Below are 24,095 nucleotides of genomic sequence, written 5' to 3' on the forward strand. Positions count from 1 at the left end.
AACTTCACAGTGTACCCCATTTACGGATAGAAAAACTGAGGCTCAGAGAGGAAGAAGGAAAGCCCCTGAGAGTCACAGGCGGTCCTGTCCCTGCCGGCCTGTCTCCCTACCCCGGGAACATTCTCATCTTTCTCTGCCACATTCTCCACGGCTGTGCTCTCTGTTCCCTCCCTCCTCTGTGCTTCCCCAGTGCTGGTGTTTTCCACTCTGGGAGGCAGTCCTTGGATGCTGTCCCCTCTCCCAGCAGTCTGTGCTCTGACAGCCACTGGAATCCCCAGGTCTCCCTGCCTCCGCACAAGAGCTGGCAGGGAGGGGCTGAGAGAGCAGAGAGGCCCTGAGCTGCAGCGGAGGTGGAGGAGGCTGTGCCCAGAGGGGCCTCTAAACGTCAGAGGCTCATGACCCCGGTGGGCTTGCAATGTCCTGTGCATCCCGCTATGTAGGGAGACAGGTGGGGAGAGGCAAGAAGGAGGCAGGGAGGCTAGGGATAGAAGGAGCAAGAACACGCACCTCCAGGCTGAAGGGCAAAGCTAGGAACTCCCTTGTGTTCCACAGAATGTACAGAAGGAAAGGAAAACTTAAAGACTGAAACAAGACCTTTTTTTTTTTTTCCCTAAGTAGAGAATACTTTTCCAGTTCTTATTTTCAAGTGTGGATCTTATCTGTTGTCTGTCTGTCAACTCCCTAAAGCTCCAAGTAAAAAGGGTCCCTCCAGGGATAGCAACACTTAGCAAGGCCAGTTTCTCTCTGGGGTGGGCCTCAAACTAGACTATGGAATGAATAAACTTGTACCAATTTTAAGAAAAAAATTTTGACCACCTGTGAAGACCCTTTAAGACCAAGACACTCAGCCAGGGGTTCAGGAGAGTGTAGAGGGGACAGAACCAAGAGCATCTAGGCTGAGTGGGTGGCACGGCAGTCACGGGACTTTCAGGAGTTCCTGATGGAGCCATACGTAAGATCTTGACATGTATCTAGATCTTTCTAGATAACCCTGAACACTGCTACAACAAGATTCAGGGAAGCCACTCCCAGGCAGCTGTGGCAAATAACTGTGGAGGACTCATCAGGGAGGAAATGAACTTCCTTCAATTCCAACCCTGCTCAGGCTTGCACAGAGCAAATCAGGATCATCATGAGCTAGAACCACAAAAATACACAAGCATGCCCTGGAGATATGGCAAGTTGGGCTCCAGATGACTATAATAAAACAAACAGGTCAATAAGGCGAGTCACATGATCTTCTGTTTTCCCCAGAACAATATTGTTCTGTTGACACTATACTGCCATCTATCAAGGGTGCAAAAATATTGTCTTAAAAGTGCACATACTCTAATTAAGTCCTTCATTGCTAACAGATGCTCATGATGATCTCAGCCTTCCGTGAGGGATATTCTCTCTGCTGCTGTAGGGTCTTGCCTGGCTGTGGATGGCTGCTGACCTATCCAGGTGGTGGCTGCTGAAGGTAGGGGTGGCTGAGGCAATTTCTTAAAACCAGACAATGATGGAGTTTGCAGCATGGATAAACTCCTTTTTTCACGAAAGATTTCTTTGTAGCATGCAATGCTATTTGATGGCATTTTACCCAAAGAACTTCTTTGGAGATTAGAGTCAGTCTTCCCAAACCCTGCTGGTTGCTTTATCAACTAACTTTATGTTAAACATTCTAAATCCTTTGTCATTTCAACAATGTCCTCGGCATCTTCTCCAGGAGCAGAGTCTATCTCAAGGAACCACTTTCTTTGCTCATCCACAAGCAGTAAACCCCTGTCCTATCACCAGATCACAGCAACCCAGTCCCATCTTCAGGGTCCACTCCAGGTCCAGTGCTCTTGCTATTTCCACCACATCTGCAGTTTCTTCCTCCACCAAAGTCTTGAACCCCTTGAAATCTTCTGCAGGGGTAGGAGTCAACTTCCTCTGAATCACTGATGTTGATACTTGGATCTCTTCTCATGAATCATGAGTGTTCCTCCTGGTGTCTAGAATGGTGAATGCTTTCCTGAAGTTTTTCCATTTACTTTGTGTTTCCATCAGTTTTTGTGTCATTGTGATCAAAATTCCTGACAAGAACAACTTGGAGGAGGAAGTTTATTTGGAGCTCATGGTTTCAGAGGTCTTAGTCCCGAGATGGCTGACTCCATTGCTCTGGGCTCAAGGTGAGGTAACACATCATGGGGGAAGGGCCCAGAGAAGGGGAGCTGCTCAGCTCATGGCAGGGTCAGGAAGCAGAGATGGAAAAGGGGCACAGGAAGAATGATCCTTCCAGGGCCCACCCCCAGTGACCCAACTCCTCCAGCCATGCCCCACCTGCCTACTCTACCACCCAGTCCATTCAGACTAGGATGGACTGATGAGGTCTCAGCTTTCACAAGCTAATCATCTCACCTCTGAATATTCTTGCATTAACAGGAGCCTTTAGTGGACACCTCATACCCAAACCATAACACTTTTCCCAGAGGAATCATTACTAATGTCAGTATGCATTTCTTAAATAAAACAATTTGAAAGTCAAAAGAACTCCATGATCCATGGGCTGCAGACTGGATATTGGGTTTGCAGGCATAAAAACAACATTGATCACATTGTACATGTCCATCAATGCTCTCAGGTGACAGGGTGCATCGTCAATTGTGTAATATATTTAAAAAATAATTTTATTTATTTATTTATTAATTTTATGTGGTGCTGCAGAATGAACTCAGGGCCTCACATGTGTGAGGCAAGCACTCTACACTGAGCCACAACCCCAGCCCAATGGCATAATATTTTGAAAGGAATTTTTTTTTTTTTTCCTTCAGAGCAGTAGGTATCGACAGTAGACTTGAAATACTCTGTAAATCATGTTGTAAGCAGATGGGCTGTCACCCAGACTTCGTGGCTCCATTTATTGACAACAGATAGAATAGATTTAGTATAATTTTCAAAGCATGAAATGAGCATTGGATTCAACTTGAAGTCGCCAGTGGCATTAGCTCCTACCAAGTCAGCCTTGTCCTTTGAAGCTCTGAAATCAGGCAGTGACTGCTCCTCTCTAGCTAAGAAAGTCCTAGATGGCATTTTTTTCAGTAGAAAGCTGTTTCATCTGCATTGAAACCTATTGTTTTGCGTAGCCACTTTCACAGCTATCTCAAGTCAGCTGGATAACTTGCTCCCACATCAGCACTTAGCTTCACCTTATAATGGGGGAGGGCTTCTTTCCTTAAACCTCACGGACCAATCTGTCCCAGCTCTAAACATTCCTTCTGCAGCTTCCTCACCTCTACTCATCTTCATAGAATTAATGGCAGTAATTGGGGTCTTGCTCTGGATTAGCTGCTGGCTGGTTTGGTCTTCTATCGAGAATGCTCAAACTCTCTCCGTATCAGCAATAGGGCTGTTTGCCATCACGTGTTCACTGGAGTAGCACTTTCAATTTCCTTCAAGAACTCTCCCCTTGCTTTCACAACTTAGCTCACTGCTGGGTGCAAGAGGCTTGGCTTTCAGACTACGTCAGCTTTCAACAGGCCTTCCTCACAGAGCTTAAGCATATCTAGTTTTTGATTGAAAACTGTGACACCTGTGTCTCTTCCTTTTACTTGAACACTAGCGGCCACTGTAGGGTATTGTTGTATCTCAAGGATTAGGGAGGCCTGGGGAGAGGGAGAGGGGCAAGGCAAGAGCCTTTGATGGAGCAGTCAACACACTCAACATTTATCAATTAAGTCCACAAACTACCAAAACAGTAATATCCATGATCGCTGATCACAGCTCAACATAATAGACAAAATAATAATAAAGCCTGAAATATTGCAAGAGTTACCAAACATGACACAGAGACACAAAGTGAGCATATGCTGTTGGAACAATGGCTCCCACAGTCTTGCTCAACACGAGGTTGCTACAAACTTTCCATTTGTGAAAAATACAACATCTAGAAAGTGCACCAAAGCACAGGGAAATGAGGTGTGCCTGTACAGATGAGGGCTCCATCTTCAAAGTGCAAATATGGTCCATCATATTTGATAACAGGGAGAGAATGTCACCTGCAATCATTTAAAAAAAAATTTTATACTGTTTTAATTGTAGATGGACATAATATCTTTGTTTTATGTTTTTACTTTTATCTGAGGATCAATCCCAGGGCCTCATGCATGAGGGGCAACTGGTCTACCACTGAGCCACGACCCCAGCCCCCATCTGTAATCTTACTTTCAGAGATTACCATGGTTACAATCATCTTGACTAGACTTGCTTTTAAATAATTATTGTTAGTGGGTTGCTTGAACATTTTTCTTATGTATTGACAATGTGTATTTCTTCTTTTGGGAATTGCCTGGTTAAACTCATTTCAATTTTCTCTTTATTAATTTTAAGTAACTTTCCCTGTTAAGCATCTAGTTGACATACATGTTGGAGACATTTGTGCTGGGCCATTTGCCTGTTGGTTTTGTTTGGTGGTGATGTGCCGGGTTTTCAACTTGCTTGTGGAGTGTGCTGTTTTCTTTCTGTCTCTGCTTCAGGCATTGGCACACACATCTATCCCTGTCTTATTTTATTGTTTCTTTTTTTTGAATTTTATTTTGTGGTTCTGGGGATTGAGCCCAGGGCCTCATGCATACTAGGCGAGAGCTCTACCACTGAGCCATACCCAGATCTTATCTAAATTTTATATGTAACTAGCCAACTAGCACTTTGGTGTGTGATGAAAATAAGGGATCTAAGTACAATCTTCTCCTTAGTTTGGTGAGCCAATGGCCCAATTTGAATCACCTGTTTCCTAAATTCTAATCCACTCTGGAATCTGTACTTTTGTTTTACTTTAATGATCTACTGTCTACTCTGGTATTAGTCTCAGGCTGTTTCCATCACTTTATATTGTAAATCTTAATATCTTTTAATCACAGGTAGGAAACATTATTATTATTATTTCCTTGTGTGCATTATTCCTTCGAATTAACTTTGAAAACCTGTTGCCAGCCTGTGTTTTCATTGGAATGATATTAAATTTGCAAAAGATTTTGGGTGAAAATGGCATCTTTGGTCATGGATATACTAGGGTGCAGGTACATTTCTGTACTTTCTGATGTCTTGGTTCATGCCCTCATTGCTCGGATCCTGGGTTTATTCTTGGATAGTTTCTGTTCTTGTTTCAGAATTGAATGCAATCCTTTTCTCATATTATATTTTCTAAGTATTCCTTGTAGGTGAAGGGAAAAGCTATTTTGATTTTTTTTTCTTTTAACAATCTGGACTCATTGCAATTTTCTTGTTGATTCTGACCTCTGATCTACCCCATAGATCTGCTCCTCCTTCATGGGCTTCTCATTTCACTGAACGGCAGCCCCATTCCACCTGCCTCTCAGGCAGAGGCCCTCCTCCTCCTTCACCCCTACATGTAGGCCATCAAACTGCTGATGCTGTTCTCTGCTCTCGATTACCCCCGCCTCCCCTTCATCTCTACCTGGACTGTTGTTGGTGGACCCCTAACTGCTGTGCTTCCAGTCTTGCCCTGGTCCACCACATTTGATTCTCCACACAAGCAGATTCATCTCTTAAAAATCTAAATTGATCATGTGGAGTGGCCTTTAGTTGGTCTTCAAAGCCCTGCAGGAACAGCCTCAGTGGGTCTATGGGCTGCTCTCTCTTTCCCCTCCCTCCTACGACTCTGCCCTTATTTCTGGTCCTGGAATTTGTCAAGTATTTTTCTGCCTGAGGCTACTCCCTTCGCTTGTTTCCCCAACTCTTTGTTGGCATAGCTCCTTTATATTGGGGGTGGGGGGCAGAGCAAAGAGGGTAAGGGGAGAGATTGTGCATATGCAAATGTGCTTTTTTTAAAAAATCAAATTTTGGTAAGAAGATTTTTTTCATGTTCCTTCTCAGTTTAAGTAGAAATGACTGATTCTTTTAAAATGCTAAGCAAGTGTATTGGGACCCTAAGGGGAACACAGCATGCAGTTTCCCACTTTCCCACATGTATACAACCCTCTGAAGGTGGAACACCTCCTACATCTTGCAGAACCAGTGTTTCATTCACTCACTTAACACATAGTTGTCAAGATCTCCTACTGGCAGACCTTTGGTGGGACACTGTTCTCCCTGCATTTGAACCCCAGTAACTGTCCCCACCAAGGCTGCTGGGTACACATTCTAGAGGCCCTTGTCTGTGTCATGTGGGCCAAATATGGCACACATCTGTTTTGGTATGACCTGAGAACTTAGAATAATTTTTACACTTTATATGGTTGAATAAAGTCAAAACAATATTTGGCAATATGAGAAAATGACATGAAATTCACATATTAGTGTGCATAAATTTTTTTGTTTATGCCAGAGCCATTTGTTTATGGATTATCTATGACTTCTTAGTTACTCTAGGGGCGCTATGGCCCCCAAAGTTTACAATATTTGTCACCTGGCCCTTTGCTGACCCCTGGTGTATGCGAATGATGCCCCCTGAATTGTGTAGTTGGTGTAGCTGTATTCTAGGACCCTGTCCCCACCCAGTGAGTTCATCGTCTAGTGGACAATCCAAACACACACACAAAAATCATTCTTTAGGTGTGACATAGGCTACAAAAGGGACTGCAGAGGGACTCTTGGAAGTGTGCAATCAGGGGACCAGTTGATAGGAAGGGGTGTCAGGGGTGTCAGGGACATGACATCCAAGGAAACAAAGAGATGAGAAGGAGATTGCCCTGGGAAGGACGGTAGGGTGGAAAGAGTATCCTGGGGTGCGGGGGGGGGGGTGGCCTGCCTAATGACACAGTTGGGACCCTCTCACCTCCTTCCTTCCCTGAGGGAATGGAAGGAAGCCTGACTACTCAAGGCCCGTCCAAGGTGGGGCAGTGACTGAGCAGGACAGGAGTAGGTCTCTTACCCTGCCCCTCCTCTGCCTGTTGCATTCTGCCATTTACTCATGGTGGCTTTAAGTGCCTTCCCCTCTCCACTCCCCAGTCCATGCAGACAGGAGGAATTGACTGGGGCATGGTCCTCCCAGGAGCTTCATCCTCTTCCCAATCCAGGGCTCCAGGTAGCCCCTGTCAATCCATCACAGCGGCATCAAGACACAGACCCCATCCCCAGTAACTGGTGTCTCTCATTCCAGGGCATTGCCTGTGGTTCCCAGCACTGGATACCAGGCCTGGCTTCTATGACAGTGAAATAGCCCAAGTCTATGAATAAACTCCTTGTCTTAGCTATACAAAGCCCACTGCAGGTGTGGCTTTCCAAGGTCTCTCCCTTTTAGGAGAAAAACACAATTGACCCCTTTCCCCATTCTACAAATCTAGAGAGAGGCCTCTGTTGTCCTCAGGACCACTGTTAATGAGCTCCAATAAATTAAACCACCAAATTGTCATCAGGTTTCTAATGCGGCTGTCCATTTCCACCTGGAAGCAAGCCTAGGGGAGAGGTATGTGCAGAAATACTTTCCATTAAGTGGGCTGGTGGCCTGTGCTCCTGGCATGGGGTACCCAGATACCTGTGCTATGACCTGAGGCAGGGAGGCCAGGGTGGTTCCTGCCCTGGATCCTGCCCCCATAGCATTTACAGTAGGAGGGAATGCTGGGCTTACATATGGGGAAAAATCTAGAATAGAGAGAACATGCAGAGTCCTGCCCCGTGATGATCACACTCCTTAGAAGAATGGAGATCATGGAGAGGATTCTGGCCCATGATTTAACAAGGCACATGGTGCAACATGGTCCTTTACACAAAACAATTCAAGCTTAAAAATCTCAGCTTCCCCGTTCCCTGCCTACTGCACTATGTGCCCTTGAGCACCTCCCTTTACCTCTCTGAGCCCTGGTTCCAGCTTTCTGGGGAGTCTCTGAGGATTGAAGGCACACAGGCAGGCTGAATGTGGACAAGGAGCATGGCATGAAGTGGGTCTCACAGAGCACCACCCGAGGGTGGAAAGTACCCCCACAACACTCAGGCCTGCACCATGCTGGTGGGCTGTGCTAAGGGAACAAAGAAAATTCCAGCTGTTCTTTATGCTCATGAGACACATGGAGATTAAGACAGGGAGGACTGTGCTGTCCCTGACTGGCCTATACACTGAGGGGATCATGTGGCAAGCACCTTCTAGCTCTTTCACCCCGTCCCTGGTCCCTAGGGAAGGAAAGTTCTCCGGCTCATTCCTGTTTGAGAATAAGTTGGGGGCGCATTTGGAAGGAAGAAGCCACTTGTATCAGACTTGAACGCATTGAGAGGACCATTGACTCTTTCTGCCTAACACATAGTAGGCCCTTCATGTCCCAGAGTTCCACATCCGTAGACTCAACCACATGTGGATTGAAAATCCTGGAAAAAACCCTGCAGCTATATAGAGATGTTTTTCTTATCAATATTCCCTAAACAATATAGTATAACAATTATTTATACAGAATTTATGGGTATCATACCATGTGGAGATGATTTAAAGTATACAGTGGGATGTGTATAGGTAGTATTCAAATACTGTGCCTCTCTCTATAAGGGGATTGAGAGTCTTCAGGTCTTCATACTGTGGGGATCCTGGAGCTGTGGTAGACAGAATGGGAACTTCAGCAGTTTAAGAGCTGACAGGCTGTGGTTTTGCACATTGACACACAGCAGCTCTGCTTACTGACATTTAACCATAGAGACTTGCAGTGGCTAACAGGTACCTCTAACAGACAACCACAGTAGCAGAAGGAGGAAACAAAGCAACAGGGACAGAACAATCCCCCTTTAGGCTTGGTGTGTGAGCTGAGTCCCTAGATCATTGACAAGCTTGTACCCTCCAATAGAATTGTACCAATTCCCATGCCTTGATAGATCCCAAACTTGCTTATGTGAAAAAGTAAAAGCCCAGCTGTGCTTGGGACTTAGACTTTGGGAATTATCCCTCTGGGCTGTGGCACCATTAATAAAGTATTGCTTCTAGAGCTCAGTGTCCTGACCCTCATTTCCCACTACAGAACCACGACCCTCCAAATGGTGAGAGAGGACTGTAGAAAGACAATAAATAAATGACCTTGGCTAATTTTCAGTGTTGAATCAGGTTTGCATTCCTGAGATGAATCCATTTGGTCAGGTTTTTATTTCCCTTTTTATACACTGCTGGATTCACGTTGATAAGATTTTGCTTCTACACTCATGAGAGAGGTTGGGCTGCAGTTTTTCTTTTCTCATCATGCCTTTGTCTGGTTTTCATGTGAGGGTAATGCTGGCTTTATACAATGAACTGGGAATTCTCTTTCCACATTAGCTTTGAATTTGATTTCTTGCAGGTGTGTTATTATGAGAACTTGGGATATGCTGAATTTGATGCTAAATGTTTTACAACAACTCTCTCATTCGTCTTTCTGATACCTGTAAGAGGCAGATAGTGGTCCTGGCCCAGTCATTTCTGATGACCTCTGGGGTTCATATTTTGGAGGTTGTGTGAACTGATCTGACTGTTGCTACTGTGACTGGAGTCGATGAGATTACAAGGTGGACAACAGCAGACCTAGGATGCCTCTCAGAAAAGGTTAAAACAGACCTGGAAGAATATCAGCAGAGGAGGGGGTGTTGCCTCTCTGTGCAGAGATTCTCCTCAGACAAGAACCCTGTTCTTTTTGCCCCTAAAATCCAAGCCAGGCCTGGGGGTGTTGCTGTCAGAGAAGAGCTCAGAATGCTGAGCAGGAGACCAGCACCCCGGTTGAACAGAGGGGCTCTCTGGAAGACGAAGTTTTGTAAGGAGCTTCTCAGTTGTGGAAGACAAAACTGATCCCTGTTCTAGGTGGCATGGGCACTGCCCCAGAGGCCTTGAGGAGGGTCACATCCATAGTGTCACTGTTTCAGAGCTGGAGATCTTAGAGGGCATCACATCAAATAACCTCTTTACTGCTTCTGGAAAAGGGCTGCCTTTCTAGATTCTGCCTGTGATGGAGCTCGCTTCTGTGTAGTACTTTTTCCTGCAGTGCACTCAGTGCCTCTGGCTGGCAGGACAGGAGGGGGGCCTGGAACTCCCTCCATGGCCACTAACCTCCTCATCAGCCTCTCAGCCTCCACTCTTCCCCTACAATTGCCTTCCACAAGGCGGAGAGGCTGAACACCCTGCCACAGACACGACCATGACATTTTCTGTCTGAAACATCTGATGGCTCCTTCCTGCCTCCAGGATCAAGTCCCATTCCTGCCCCTGGTCCTCTGAATGTGCTGTTTCTCTCCACTTGTGAAGTTCTTCCCTTTTCCATGTCCTTCACGATCAAGCTCAGACACCATTTTCCTTAGGCAGCCTCCTTTGGGGTTCTTATTCCATTTCATAAAAAAACATCTGTTCAGCTGTCCGTCCCTAATGGTAGGGTCCATGGGGATCATCTCATCTCCACATCTATGGGCCAGCACACAGCCAGGTGCTGTGGGTCACTTGCCTTGTTAGGTGAAAGGATTGAGTGTCCCTGCCCTTGGTGGGACCACTGGTCATCAGCCCTTTCCTTCCATCCTGAATCACTGTTGGACCTCTATCCTGTGGACCAGTTTATAATGACCACAGCAGAGGGGACAATAGGTCCTGGTAAGTCCCACTGCTCTGCTAAAGGATTAGTGAGTTCTATCTAGTTTTGTTTCTTTTTGAGGTCACTGTTGAAAATACCAGCTTCTTGAGAAAGCAAACACCCCCTGTCTCCTCACATTCATTCTCAAAGGCATCCAAGCAGATTCTTTCAGTTCTTCATGATAAAGATGCAAAATCCTGTTGTGATTTTTTTTCAAACAATTTTTGAACAAGTTCTTTGAACTGGCATGAACACTCTTAACTCAAAATTTCAGGTTAAAAGGATTCTATTAAAGATCAAGGTAATGCGATAAAACAATTGTGGAAAGATAAAGAGAAGCAAAAGGATACTCTGAGCTCTTAGTGATGATGATGATCGACAGTTGTCAAGTTTGCAGACATGGCTCAATGTGCCAGAGAGGTACAGACTGTGTGGAGCTCCACCAGTGCTTCCTGAGGTGTTCTCCACCGCAGGTCCTGGCTGGCCCTTGGACACCTTGTGCTTACCTCAAGCCTGGGTTTCAGTGTGGTCTGGGCCTAGCAGCATCAGCTGTACCTGCAAACTTGTTGGGAATGTACTCTCCTGGGCTCCACCCAGATGTAGAGAAGGGCTCACGTTTGAGAACCTGGGAACCCAGCTGAGCTGTCCAGAATTTATCAGCCAAATTCAGGTCAGAGACTCAATGTCTGGGCATGGTGGCACACATCTATAATCTAGTGGCTCTGAGGCAGTAGGATCATAAGTTTGAGGTCAGGCAACTTTGTGAGATCCTGTCTCAAGTTAAAGATAAAATAAGGACTGGGGATATAGCTCAGAGGTAAAGCACCCCCAGGTCCCATCCCCAGTACCAAAATCAAAACAAAACAAAATAAACAGAAAAAAAAGAGAAAAACAAAAACAAAAACACAATGGGATTTTCTTGAGGTAGTATGTTACCTGATTTCAGTATAATATAATATTCATTTTCTTTAGTAAATGCACAAAAGCATTTATTTCATGTTTAAAAACTGTCAACATGTACATTAAAAAGCAACCTCATGAGGCCCCTCATGACTCAGTTTCTAGACGGTCTCATGAGGCCAAAAGCTGTTCCCCCTCCTGCCTGTTTCTCTCTCTCTCTTTCTGTACCCTATTCTGATACCTCATTCATGTCCCTGCTCCACCTCAATGACTGGGTGGTGAAGGGATTAATGCCCGTTTCATAGAGTGGGGTGGCCTCCCAGGAGTTGATCAGCTACCACTGTGGGTTGTCATAAGAGAGTGAGCCTGGCCTCTCCCTGTCTCTTGCTTCCTGTCACCATGTGACACCACTCTTTTACACATGCACTTTCTAGGTGGGATCATCACCACGAAGTCCTCACCAGAAACCAGTGTTGTTGCTGAGCTGTTAGTCTTCCAAAACCGTGAGTGAAACCAAACTTTTTTTTTTTTAAAATAAGTATTCTGCCTCAGGTATTTTTTTATAGCAACACAAACTCGAGTAAGCCAATAATTCTTGAACATTGAATCCAAGGCTTCTTAACTATGGCACAATTTTGGGTAGAGTGATTCTTAGTTGTGGGGTTCCATCTTGTGCATTAATAGGATGTTTAGGAGCACTCTTTGGCCATTACTCATTAGATGCCAGTAGAAAACTTCCCCAATTTGTGACAATTAAAAATACCTCTCCTGGGCTGGGGTTGTGGCTTATCGGCAGAGCACTTGCCTAGCACGTGCAAGATGCTGGGTTTGATCCTCAGCACCACATAAAATGTGTTAAAACAACTCTCCTGAGTGTCTCCTGGGGAGCAAACTGCCCCAGTTGATAGCCACTAGTTTAGACATATACTATACAAGGTCCTTCTGCATTTGAACTCCTGTCCCAGGCCCCCAAATTGTTGGGGCTATTGTCTTCCAGCCACAAGACTTTGGGCCACTTCCTTCCTCTCTGGGCCTCAGTTTCCTCATCTGCCTTTGCTGGGAACTGGAGGGCTTTTGGTGAGGGCTTGGTCAAGTTTGGCTTAGCATCTAGGACTAATGCTTGTTGGTCTCCTTTTTCTCTTTTTGGCCCATCCTGGGGGTGCTCACCTGTTCAGGAAGATGCTGCTGACGTCGTCATGGGTGATGGGGGGCTTCTTGGAGCTCGCGGCCATGCGCAGAGGACGCAGGAAGTTGTTCACGAGGATGTGCAGCTGCTGCACGTACTCAGCCTCGGCCTCCAGCATGCTGAACACCACCTGGTTCCTCTTGCGCATGCTGTCAGCATGGGGCGACCGGATGTAGTCCTGGATGATGGTCTTCCACTTCCGCCGGCACAGCCAGCCCCGCAGGAAGCTCTGCACCTGGGTGTGGAGACCAGTGGGGAGGGGCTCCTGTTAGACAATCTTGATCATTCTTGTCCTTCCAGGTCCTGAGCACTTCAAGGGCAATGACCAAGGTCATTGTCATCCCCTTTGCTGGGGGTATGGGGACAAGGGCTCAGACATGGGCCAGGCCTGCCTTTGCTTCCTGCATGTCGCTGAGCATGGTGAACAGTCCCCAGGAGCCAATTTTCTTATCTGTAAAGTGGAGTTGAAGAGATGATGGCTGGACTAATGTGGACCATAGACTGGGCCAGCATCTCTGGAGATTTGGTTAAAGGCAGATTCTTGGGTCCTGCCTCAAACCTTTGCATTTTAACAAGATTCTTGGGTTGCTTTAGAGAAACTTGATGAAGGAGGAAAAATGTAGCCCCAAGTCTCCATATAGGAGGTGGCTTGAGGATAGAAGGTTGCCAGGCTGTGCCTGGACCTTATCTTGTATAATGACTCACCCGAAAGCCTGGAGGTTTCAACTGGAGCATGTCTGGAGACAAGGTGATTATCAATGGAACACAACATGGCAAATTAGCTAATCTCGTGCTTGGGCCTCAGCAGTGGCTTTTAAGCCCTGGCGCCTGCCTGGAGGTTCTTTTAACTCAGGAGGGAGATGAGCACAGACACTGGACTCAGTGGCTTTGAAGTCAAGCTGTGTGGAGTGGCCTCGTGTTGGCAGGAGCTTAAAACACTTGACTCATTTTCACACACATACCCACTCCCACGCAAACAGTTGTTTAAGGTGCACAGGCTTCCAACCCAGGGGGCACCTAGCTCCCTGCCATTTCCGTGGCTGTGCTATATGGGAAGTTTATGATCCACAGAGAGAGGGACACAGGTCAGCTGGAGCAAGGGCACTAGGCATTTTTTTTTCTTTTTTTTCTTTTTCTGAAAGGACACTGGCCATGAATTACAGGCCCAGTTGGGCGGGTGCAGAACTGCCGACTAGGGCTGTGTGCTGTGGAGACCAGCCTGACTCAGCCCAGCAGCTACCTCTGAAGATGGGAAGGACTGAGGGGCAGAGGGAGGGGCCAGGGGGGGAGGTGGGTCTCAGCTGGTGCTTAACAAATGCCCCGATCAGAAAGGCTGCTCAAAGGGAAGGAGGGGCTGAGACATTGCAGGGGCCACAGCAGAGAAGGCCAGTCAGCTGTCTCTGCCTGGAGGGGATGTTCCCAGACCTGGGCAGCAAGTCCCAGTGCCTACAAACCTGGCAGGTCCTGCAGATAGATGCATGTTCCCAGCTGGGCAGGGATGTGATGGGGCAGCTCTTCCTGACTATCGCCATGTATGAGAGGCAGTCTGGGACTGCTAGACCTCCTGTATTTTCAGGAGGCAGTATATCCTAGTCCTGGTGACTGAGGGTGTGGGCTCTGGAGCTGGTGGCCAGGATTTGAACCTTTGTTCTGGAAAGACTTTGCTGTGTCAAGTTGAGCAAGTTACTTTGCCTCTCTGTGTCTCAGACGTTCCAAGAATGAAATGGAGATAATAATAAAATCTAGGAGGCTTTTAATGAGCATCCACTTAATCTGCACCAAGCTCCTAAAGTAGTATATAGCACATAGAAAGTGGCTAATGAACATTGGCTATTTTTATTTCTTTATTTTTTTGGTACCGGGGATTGAACTCAGGGGCACTCGACCACTGAGCCACATCCCAGTGTATTTTCTTTAGAGACAGGGTCTCACTGAGTTGCTTAGAGCCTTGCTGTTGCTGAGGATGGCTTTGAACTCGTGATCCTTCTGCCTCAGCCTCCCAAGCTGCTGGATTACAGGCGTGTGCCATTGCACTTGGACTGCTATTTTTGAGAAAACAGAAATTCAGATTTTTGTGTGAGGTATTTAGCTTTTAAAGCACTAGCTGAACTTGGCTTGTGGGACGTCTATTGCAATTTCTGGTCTAGGTGGCATTGGGTCCTTTTGCACTCTCAAAAACAGACATCTCTGGTTTCATTTGTTCTCCTAGGGTGAGTCAGGCTCCCCTACCCTGAGTCTGTAGAGCTCAAACACAAGCCATGCTGCTTTCCTGTGCCAGTCTGTCACCACCCTGGCCACTGGTCAATCCCTGGTATCTCCCAATTTGTCTACCTCTGTGAGCACTAACAGAGTCAAAGCAGTGGGGCTCACTGTGGGTCCTATAAAAGCCAGGCTCCCTGCTGAGTCTGTAGGGCAGTTGAGAGAGGTGGTGCATGGGTGATAGTAGGGAACATGCAAGAGAATGATGATGGAGAGGTGGCCTGGGGGGACTCAGCAAGGCTGCCTTGCAGTTGGAGGAAAGCTCTTAGTTGGGACTCTCAAGGCCTTGGTTCTGGTCCTGGCTCCACCTACTCCTTCCTCTAGTGGAAACTCAGTTTTCTTATCTGTAAAATGGAGCTGAACTACCCTACCTCCCAGGGATAACTGGAAGAAATGGCTTGACAAGCTGTCATTTGTGGGTCAGGAGCTGTTGGTTCTGTCTTTGGAGCTGAGGTGAGAAGGTGTGTGGTGTGCCCTGGGGACATGTAGGACATGGCCAACTCCAGGCTGGCTCTCTACAGACCTTCTTGATTTTCTTGATGTCACTGTCTTCATCGTTGGGGGTGACAGTCTGGGTGGACTGGATGCGTTCATTGTCCTTGAGCAGGGATGCGATCTGCAACAGAAACACAGGTCAGCTAGTAGCGGAGAAGGGCACTGACAGGTGGGCAGTGGGCACATGGTGGCAACTGAGCACCTGCCTCTTCTTTTCCAAGAGCCAGTGATACGGTGGCTTGGGTCCTCTGCCCTGTGCATCTGGGTCATGGAACCTGACATGTCCCAAGCATCTGGAAGACAGTGAGTGCTGTCCACCATGGTTTGCGGTCATCCGAGTGACCTTGGGCAAGGCCCTTCTGTGCCCAGGGCTGCAGACTTCCGCCTAAATCCGTTGATTCTCCTCTCGACTTCCCAAGCCATCAGTTCATTTATTGCTAAATTTTTTATTGTGGCAAAGAACGTGCAACACAAAATTGATCATTTTAATGAAGTGTACAATTTAGTGGCACTCAGTACGTTCGTAATGTGTGACCATCGCCACCATCCATCTCCACAACTCTTTTGTCTTTCCAGACAGAAATTCTGTACCATTTACAAAGCAGCTTCTTATTCTCCTCTCACCTAGACCCTGGCAACTACCGTCCCCCTTTCTCTGTGTGGTTCCTAGCAGGGACCTCATATATATGGAATCATGTAGTATTTGTCCTTTTTGTGTGGCATATTTCACTTAGGTTAATGACCTCAAGCTTCATTGGCCTGTAGCCTGTGTGAGAATTTCTTCTTTTTTGAGGTTAAATAATAAATAAATACAGTACAGATGGTATTTTATTTCTCTCTCATCTGTCCATGGACATTTGAACAGTTCCTTTATTTTTCCAAGCAAAAACCACACCTGGGTATAAATCAGATCATAGCAGGTGGCTTTGGGGATGGCCTGGCTGGCTCAGCTTTCCCCTCCCTGGGCAGCTCTGAAGCACTTCTCAGAGCTAAAGTTCTCTTTGGTGCCCAATCTGTACTCAGCTGGGCACCTTGAGCTGCACTGTGGCCAGGGGCTGCTGGGACTACCCCTTAGGATAACTAAGGTGGGATAACAGGTGGGGCTCATTCCAGCCACCTCAGTTCTGCAGGTCCTGTGTCAGGTGCTCCCACAGCACATTGGCCCTTCCTATCAGGATGCTGAAATTGCCTAGGTCCTCTTCCACCTCAGCTGTGAGCTCTGTGGGGAGGGGGCTGGATCTGCTTCATTCATTAATGCACTCTGGGTGCCTAGGCACTCATCATGTAGTCACTGGCTACATAACAACACGAATTTAGAAAAAAATCTGAGCAACAGCAGCCACCAAACCCCAGACCAAGGGAAAACCCGGCAGGAACTGAGCCCCACGTGTCTAAAGATAGCAGCTCGGGGGATTCTACAAACAACCATCGCCAAGCTGGCAGCGCTGCTCCCTCTTCAGAACACGTGGCTGTGTCCCCTCAAGGCCACTCGCTGAACCACAGAATGAATGGGCTCTCACAATCCAGTGAATGCCACACTTTGAAAGCAAAATGGAACAGTTGCCCGCTCTCCACTCCTTGGTTGCTAAAATTACCCCAGCCCAGGCTTGGAGAGTGGCTGAAAATATCTGACTGAGAAATGTGGAGCGTGGAGGTGGGCTTTCTGTTCTTTCTCTCCTCGCCTGCTCTCCCCCACCTCGCCCTTTTTCTGATCCTTTGAGAACATTTGTACGTTGGAATAAAAACTGATTCTGATCTGTCTTCTAAAGGGCTGAGGAACACACACACACACACACAGGAGCTCTGGGAGAGCTCAGAGAGGCGGCACACCTGGTCAACACCTTCACCTGGGCCTGAGGTTCTCACCTCCAGGCTGGTCTGCTTTCTTTGCAGTTTTGGGATTTGCACATAGCACCTGTTTTCTCTTTAGGGTGCCACACACTCTAGGTGTGTGCGTGCGTGGTGGGGGATGGGCGGGTAGTCTGTATTTAAAACGGATGCTGCTTTTCTTGCAGAGAGACAATTCCTGAGATCTACTCAGTGGGGACCAGGGCAAAAAAAATAGATGCAATCAGGTCGAACACTATGTTACCTGCTCCAGTGACACTGGCAGCTTTCGGGTCTTTATTTAAGGATCAGGCTGGAAGGGTGAAGCTCCAGAAGGTGAGAAGCCGGGGGACCCTGCAAAAGTCTTGGGCTATCACCCACCCCTGCCAGGAGCCAGTTTGGGGATGGCAGTGGCAGCCGCAGGCCACTCCCGGAGGCAGCCTTTCTCTAACCCTGGGAGGCCCTTCTGGAAATAGATTTGCTCTGGACCCTCCCATGGTTTGTTGGGTTGACCTCCAAGCCCTCGATGATGTTTGTCAATGATGGTCATGGGGGACTGGACCTTTGGCTCTCTGCCGGTCTCTGGCTGCCTGGCTTCTCACTTAGCTCAGTGCCTGGTGTCTCCGCCAGCCCCTGCCCACCCACCAGCTGGCCCCTGCAGACTGTCTTTCTTTGCCCATCAGGCAAAACCTGGCTTGTCACCCACCCTTACGCACTGTGCATTGGTCCGTGCCCCACCCTGTCCCCCTCCCTGGAGGTGCATTCTTTAAACCACAATGAGTTCAGTCAGCGTGTACTTGATGGTGGAACGACCAGATTTGTTTCTTTTTGTTAGTGACCCAGGTTTTACTAAAGACTGATGCATTTCCTGCTTTTCAAACAGCTGCCACACAACTCAGCTCTCCCTCCTTCCTTCTTGCTGGTCCCTGGTCCCTTCCAAGCCCAAGAGGATCCCATCTCTACTCTGTGCCAACCTCATCAGCACACCCTGATGCTCTCTGTGTTGGGCGCTGTTGCTGCGCCCTGGGGTGACAAGGAGCTGGATGTGGATAAGTCAGATCCCTTCCCTGGAAGTGTTCCCAGCTCTAAGAAGGGGGTCAGACATCCACAGAGGTAAACTTCTTCTCTGTTTCTGGGGAGTCCTGGGGATTTAACCCAGTGGTGCTTTGCCATTAAGCTATATCCCCAGTCCTTTTATTTTTTATTTTGAGATAGGGTCTCTCTAAGTTGCTCAGAGCCTTGCTAAGTTGCTGGCTTTGAACCTGAGATCCTCCTGCCTCAGCCTCCTGAGTCACTGGGATTACAGGTGTACAGCACTACACCCAGCCACAGGGGTAATTTATAACCCAACAAGGTAGGGCCAGAACTGCTGTGAGAGGGTCTCACCCTGGAAGTGGCCAGGACTTTCCAGAAGAGCTTTTGAAGGACAGTTAATTCCAAAAGGTAGTCTATGGGAGGGAGGGAATTTGGAGAGAGGAAATGCTGTATCCAGGGGCACAGGGTGTGATAGGGTGTCGTGTGCCAGGATAGCAGATGAGAATGCAGGGTGGGCTGGACAGGAGACGAGAAGCAGGACCCACACTCTGGAGGGCTGGCATTGCTGAGGAAGGTGCTGGCTGGGGAGGGGTCATGGCCCCTCTCCCCTATTTCCCCACAGTGGTTTTCTCTTTCACCTATTATACATATTGATGTTCCATGTTAAATTTTGTTTGATTCCGAGGTTGTTTTTATTTCCAACCTTAAAGATAAGATCTCTGTAGTTCCTTCCAGAATCGACCTTCTAGGAGTCTGAGTACTTACATGACGATAAAATATTATGACTATCTGTAAACTTCTATCCTGTCTTTAGGGCCTGTCTTAGCGCTCCAAATTTACTTCAATCATAAATAGGAGAAAACAGCTATTCAAAACGAAACAGTGCCAAACTGGGCATTCCAGGGGAGGAGGGATTCTCAGAGGTACCTGTCTCCTTGGTTTTAGATGATTTCTTTCTGGGCTTGGTGGACAAAGTGAAGGTTTATAAGGATCGTTCATATGGAAGAGGAGAGTCTGAGACAAAGCTGGATTATTTTACTTGATTAAGTGACAGGTGTGTGGGCACCATCTCCTGTTACCTACAGAGGGAGTGGCTGGGAAGGCACCACAGGATTGGAGTGAGAATAGACAGGCTGGTTTCATGAATGAGTGACCTGTGCATTTGCCCCATGTTTAGTTTATACTTTTGCTATTATTGTCTTGAGATTCACCAGCGCCTCACATTTTCATTTTGTTCTGGGTCCTGCATTTATATATCTGATCATGAAAAAAGAGGCAGACAAATGTTTGTCCTTGGATGAAAAACTCTGATGGGCAGCATTTGCCAATTCCCATGGTGAAAATGCTCTTACCTTGCCCACTGCAAGCTATCAAAGCTCGGATAACCAGCTAGCAAAATTCTTGAAGATTTACCAATTGGCTCTTGCAAGCTGGTCTGAACTGGCTGAAGCATGTCTCTGGATATAGATGAAGGTCTCAGTAGAGAAAGAGAATATGAACAATGTCGACAAAATGGCATGTGCGAGTATGGAGACCAAGGTCAGTGGGAAATTTTCTTAGCAGAAAAGACTGGGTGGCATGAGGGCAGGGATGTCTTCCACTCATTTTAAAGTTGCTTTCTGTTTTAGCAGAGGAATGCCATTGTATCTAAAGATTTCACCGTCTGTGCCATACAGCAGCCTGTGTCACAGGGCTGGGGACGGAAGGAGGAGCCACCATTGAGTAGCCCCTAGGTCTTTGGTGGATACTCCAGTTTGCTTCATGCACTTGGCAGGATTGTTTCTCTGAGATCTCTTGAAATTGGGTCTAGTCATGTGACTTGCTTTGTCCAGTGAAATGCAAGACTTGTCACGTGCCATTTGCCATGATCTTTTCCCCCACTGAGTGGCCAATGAATTTCTTTCTTGTTTTGCTTTTCTTTTATTTTATTTTTTTAAAGATTGGTGCATTATAATTATACCTCATATTGAAATTTGTTGTTACAAATTTGTACTTGCTCTGGGGCGGCGGGTACTGGGGATTGAACTCAGGGGCACTCTACCACTGAGCCACATCCTCAGCCTTATTTTGTATTTTATTAGAGGCAGGGTCTCACTGAGTTTCTTAGCGCCTTGCTAAACTGCCTTTGAACTCGTGATCCTCCTGCCTCTGCCTCCTGAGCTGCTGGGATAACAGGCAGGCACCACCACGCCTGGCTTGAACAGTGAATTTCTTGATGACTGAAGCTCCTTTGGTCTGTGTCCTGGTCTCTGAGGGGAGGAAGGAGATAGAGAAGTACAAAAAGAGAGAGGTGGGGGGAGAGGGAGACTACAGCTGGATAGCTTTACCAGTATGGGCTTTCTTTCAAAGCCATCTTTTAAAACCTCTTTTGCCTGGCAGGGTAGTGCAGTGTACTCAGTTGGAAGTATTGCTCCAAATTCCCAGCAAATGGGCCTCTGCTGCCACTTTGAGGCAAGATACACACACACACACACACACTCTCTCTCTCTCTCTCTCTCTCTCTCTCTCTCTCTCTCTCACTCTCCTGATTGACCTATTTTCTGTTCCCTAGCACCAGATAGGCCCTTTACACCTATAGCTCCTCTCTGGCCTACAACCCCCTGAAACCTTTCCAGGACCTGCATGGCATGACCCACACCCTCCCAGGCTCCAAAACGACACAGATCCTGAGTCCAAACTGACTCCCGTAAGGAATCAGGGAAGGAGTGAGGCCCCAGCACCAATTACTAGCTTTGTGACCGAGGGAGTCCAGTATCATTTTCGTTCCCTCTCTCACTGGAGAGATCACCTACCCACGAGTCTCACCCTCTTCCACCATGGCTGTTATGGCACTGGTCACGCCCTACCACAACAGACCTGAGAGGCTGAAACTTCCATATCCTCGGTGCCTACCACAGGGTAGGTACCCACTTACTCATCAAGCCCTTACCTACTATGTGCCAGGCAAAACAGAAGTGTTAAAGGACACTGCCCGGCCCTCAACGAGTTCCTCCCAGTGGGTGGAGTGACAGATACACATGGGGCCAGTTCTAGTGTTTTGTGCAGAGTTTGGGAAAGCCCAGGGAGCAGATGGCAGAGAGCATGGTCTGGGTCTGGAGTCCCCAAGGAGGAGTGCTTGAACTTAGGATTTCACCAGGTGGGAACTGTGGGGATGAGAAGGGCATTCCAAACAGAAGCACTGGCATGTGCAAAGGCCAGGAGGCAAGGAGACAGCTTGGAGTGCTGGCTACTGCCTGAGTGGCTATAGAGGAGGGGCTTGGGGAAGAGGGTGAGATTCATGGGTAGGTGATCTCTCCAGTGAGAGAGGGAATGAAAAATGATACTGGACTCCCTCAGTCACAAAGCTAGTAATTGGGTGCTGGGGCCACACTCCTTCCCTGATCCCTTACGGGAGTCAGTTTGGGTTCAGGATCTGTGTGGGGCTAGGATAGACTCCAAAGATTCTCTACAGAGGGGAACTGATTCCAGAATGAACCAGGTGGGTTGAGAGGGGCTGTTGCTGAGCTAGGTTCTGAGAGTACGAGGGGGTGGGTTGGGTGGTGGTGGTGGCAGTGGGGGGGCCAGAGGTTCTGGGTAGAGTGGGGAAACAGGCAGGCAGGAGACCTGGGTCCTGGGTCTGTTGCTTCCTAGCTGAGTGAGATTGGACAGGTGAGTCATGCTGCCTGAGCCTGGTTCCCCCTGTGAAACCTGGGTGACTGACTGGTCCTATCAGGATGGCTGTGGGACAGATGAAGGAGGTCTGACAGTATCTGCTGCCAGGCCAGAGAAGGTGTGTTGAACCTGAAATTTTTTTTGAACATGAAATTCCAAGTTGATGTTATTACTAGTTCAGAGCTTTGTTCCTGAGGGGCAAGGAAGAATTGGTGGCTTTAGGTCTTTGAGCATTTAAGAACTGGTTCCACTGGCATGTGATGGGGTCTCATGCACAGAAAGCTCTGTACTTGGTAGGTCTGCTTGGAGCTTCAAGCTCTGCTTTTGACATTTTGGAATTCTTGTTAATTTCCTCTTTGAACCATGTCTTGTAAGAGGAGCCTGTTGGGACTATGGAACACCCTGGAGGCTCAGAGCCTCGGCTCAGGTTCCTGACTCTTACTGCCTTCTTGCCTCCCTGGATGGGTTCTTGGTTGCCAGGCCCCACACCCTGTCATCCTGGGTCCCGGGACCTCTGCTACTCTCAGCCCAGGGAAGCAGATAATGAAGCCAGCAGGGGGAGGCTCGTGTCTCATCCTCTGAGGGGGCCTGGGTATAGGTGAGGGTGGGATGGAGTGGACACCCTGCCTTAGGTGGATAACTCAGAGGACCGAGGAGGTGGGTCCTTGTGTGATGTGTCCAGATGGTTCTAAGCATGCTGGGAAGGTGAGGGGGTAAGAGGGCAATAGATTATTCAGTGATGGAGGGACCATTAGAGAGGTCACTGAGGGACCAAGAGCCAGTGCGTCCCAAAAATTAATGTAAAAAGGATCCCCCGGGATGTTGGTTAAATACAGGAGGCCTGCGGTGGTGAGATTCTGCGTTTGCAGCTGGCTCCAGATGAGAGGCAAGCTGCCTCCTCGCTGACCACACAGCCAGTAGCTGGACTCCAGGGGTGCATCTGCCACAGCAGGGCCACTGCTGCCTGGTGCGTCTCATGGCAGGCATGAGAAGGGGCCACCTTGGGGCTGAGCTCCTAGTGCATACTAATGACCTACTAAGGACCCTGTGTTCTCCATAGTCCTGGGCTGATGGTTCAGAATGCTTAGCCACTATGGTCCCAGCACAGTCTAGGAACTTGCCCATACCTGAGCTCACTCAGTCCTCATCCCCTTGTCAGGTAAATATGAAAGGCCCTGTTTCACAGACGAGGAAACTGAGAAGTAGGAGGACTTGCTCCAGATGGCACTTGGTAAGTGGCGGGGGGTGGAACGCGAACCCAGGTTGACCGCAGGACCTTCCCACTGGGCAGCATGGCCATCTTTCACGTTCAGTGGCTGCAGCCAGTCCTGCTCCCATCATTCGCCCCCTTCCTGCAGGAGCCTGGGCCCCCGCCAGCCCCCTCAGATCCCCAAGCCTGCAGTCACCTCTGCTTTCAGCCGCTCTATCTCGATCTCGCCGTCCTCGATCTGCTGGCGAAGCTGCTTGGCCACCGTCTTTTCTGTCTCTACGATCTGCAGCAGGTGCAGGTACTTCTGCATCAGTGCCTCGTGCTCGGTGGCCAGAGTCCTGTAGCTGTGGACGGAGGGACACAGAAGGTAAGATGCTGCCTCCCTGTGCCCTGGTGATTGCTCCAGCCCCTTGCAAACCCCAGTCACTCCAGGTGTCTGGAGAAGGAGCACACACACAGCCTCCACTTCGGGAGCTTTGCACTGGGAGGCCTGTCTTAACCTGTCTCTCCCTCCTTCCTCAATGGGTTAGCTCCATCCTCTTCCATAGGCTGGTTCTGGTCCCAGGTGAAATGCTATCCCCAGGAAGCCTTCCCTGGTGGCCACCAGGCAATGCAGGGTGTTTCTTCAGCACCTGGGCTCCTGGCCACATGATGGGTGGCAGGGGCCATATCTGTGTTGCTTGCTCCTATACCCCTGGGGTACAGTGTCTTTTCCTTAAAGTCTCTCAGTGGAAGAAATGCTTGGGGGATGGATATTAGGCTTTGCAGGAGAGTCAGGCACATACTTTTCACTGTTTGGGGACATCTGAACAACCTACACAGTGCACATGACTGCCAAATTTTGAGTCACAGGCTGCTAGTGCTGTTGGATCGATGAGGGGGGCAGCAATGAGGACTTGCAATCAGGTAAGACCTCATTGGAGGAAGAGGTCACCCCAGGGAGGAGAAACCCAGGCTTTGACTCCAAGCCCAGTGCACTGGACACACACACTTCAGAGGGCAACTCTGGTGAAAGACTTGTGTTAGGGGTAACTTGTAACAGGGCTGG

At 48.1% G+C, this 24,095-nt stretch overlaps 1 protein-coding gene across 4 annotated transcripts in view; it reads right to left on the reverse strand.

Moving 5' to 3' along the window:
* Rasgrf1 (Ras protein specific guanine nucleotide releasing factor 1) overlaps positions 1-24,095 on the reverse strand; it is a 104,398-nt gene that overhangs the window by 53,213 nt on the left and 27,090 nt on the right. For 3 of the 4 annotated variants that reach the window (XM_076848724.2, XM_076848723.2, XM_076848722.2), the window contains 3 exons: positions 23,244-23,391; positions 15,353-15,445; positions 12,552-12,805 (listed from right to left, as the gene is read on the reverse strand). In XM_076848724.2, the coding sequence (XP_076704839.1) occupies positions 12,552-12,805; positions 15,353-15,445; positions 23,244-23,391 (495 nt within the window). Of the gene's footprint in view, positions 1-12,551; positions 12,806-15,352; positions 15,446-23,237; positions 23,392-24,095 lie in introns of all 4 variants that reach the window. The other variant, XM_076848720.2, reaches the window with a different exon arrangement.

This window comes from Callospermophilus lateralis, chromosome 3 (genome assembly GCF_048772815.1).
Source record: "Callospermophilus lateralis isolate mCalLat2 chromosome 3, mCalLat2.hap1, whole genome shotgun sequence".
Taxonomy (NCBI): Eukaryota; Metazoa; Chordata; class Mammalia; order Rodentia; family Sciuridae; genus Callospermophilus; species Callospermophilus lateralis.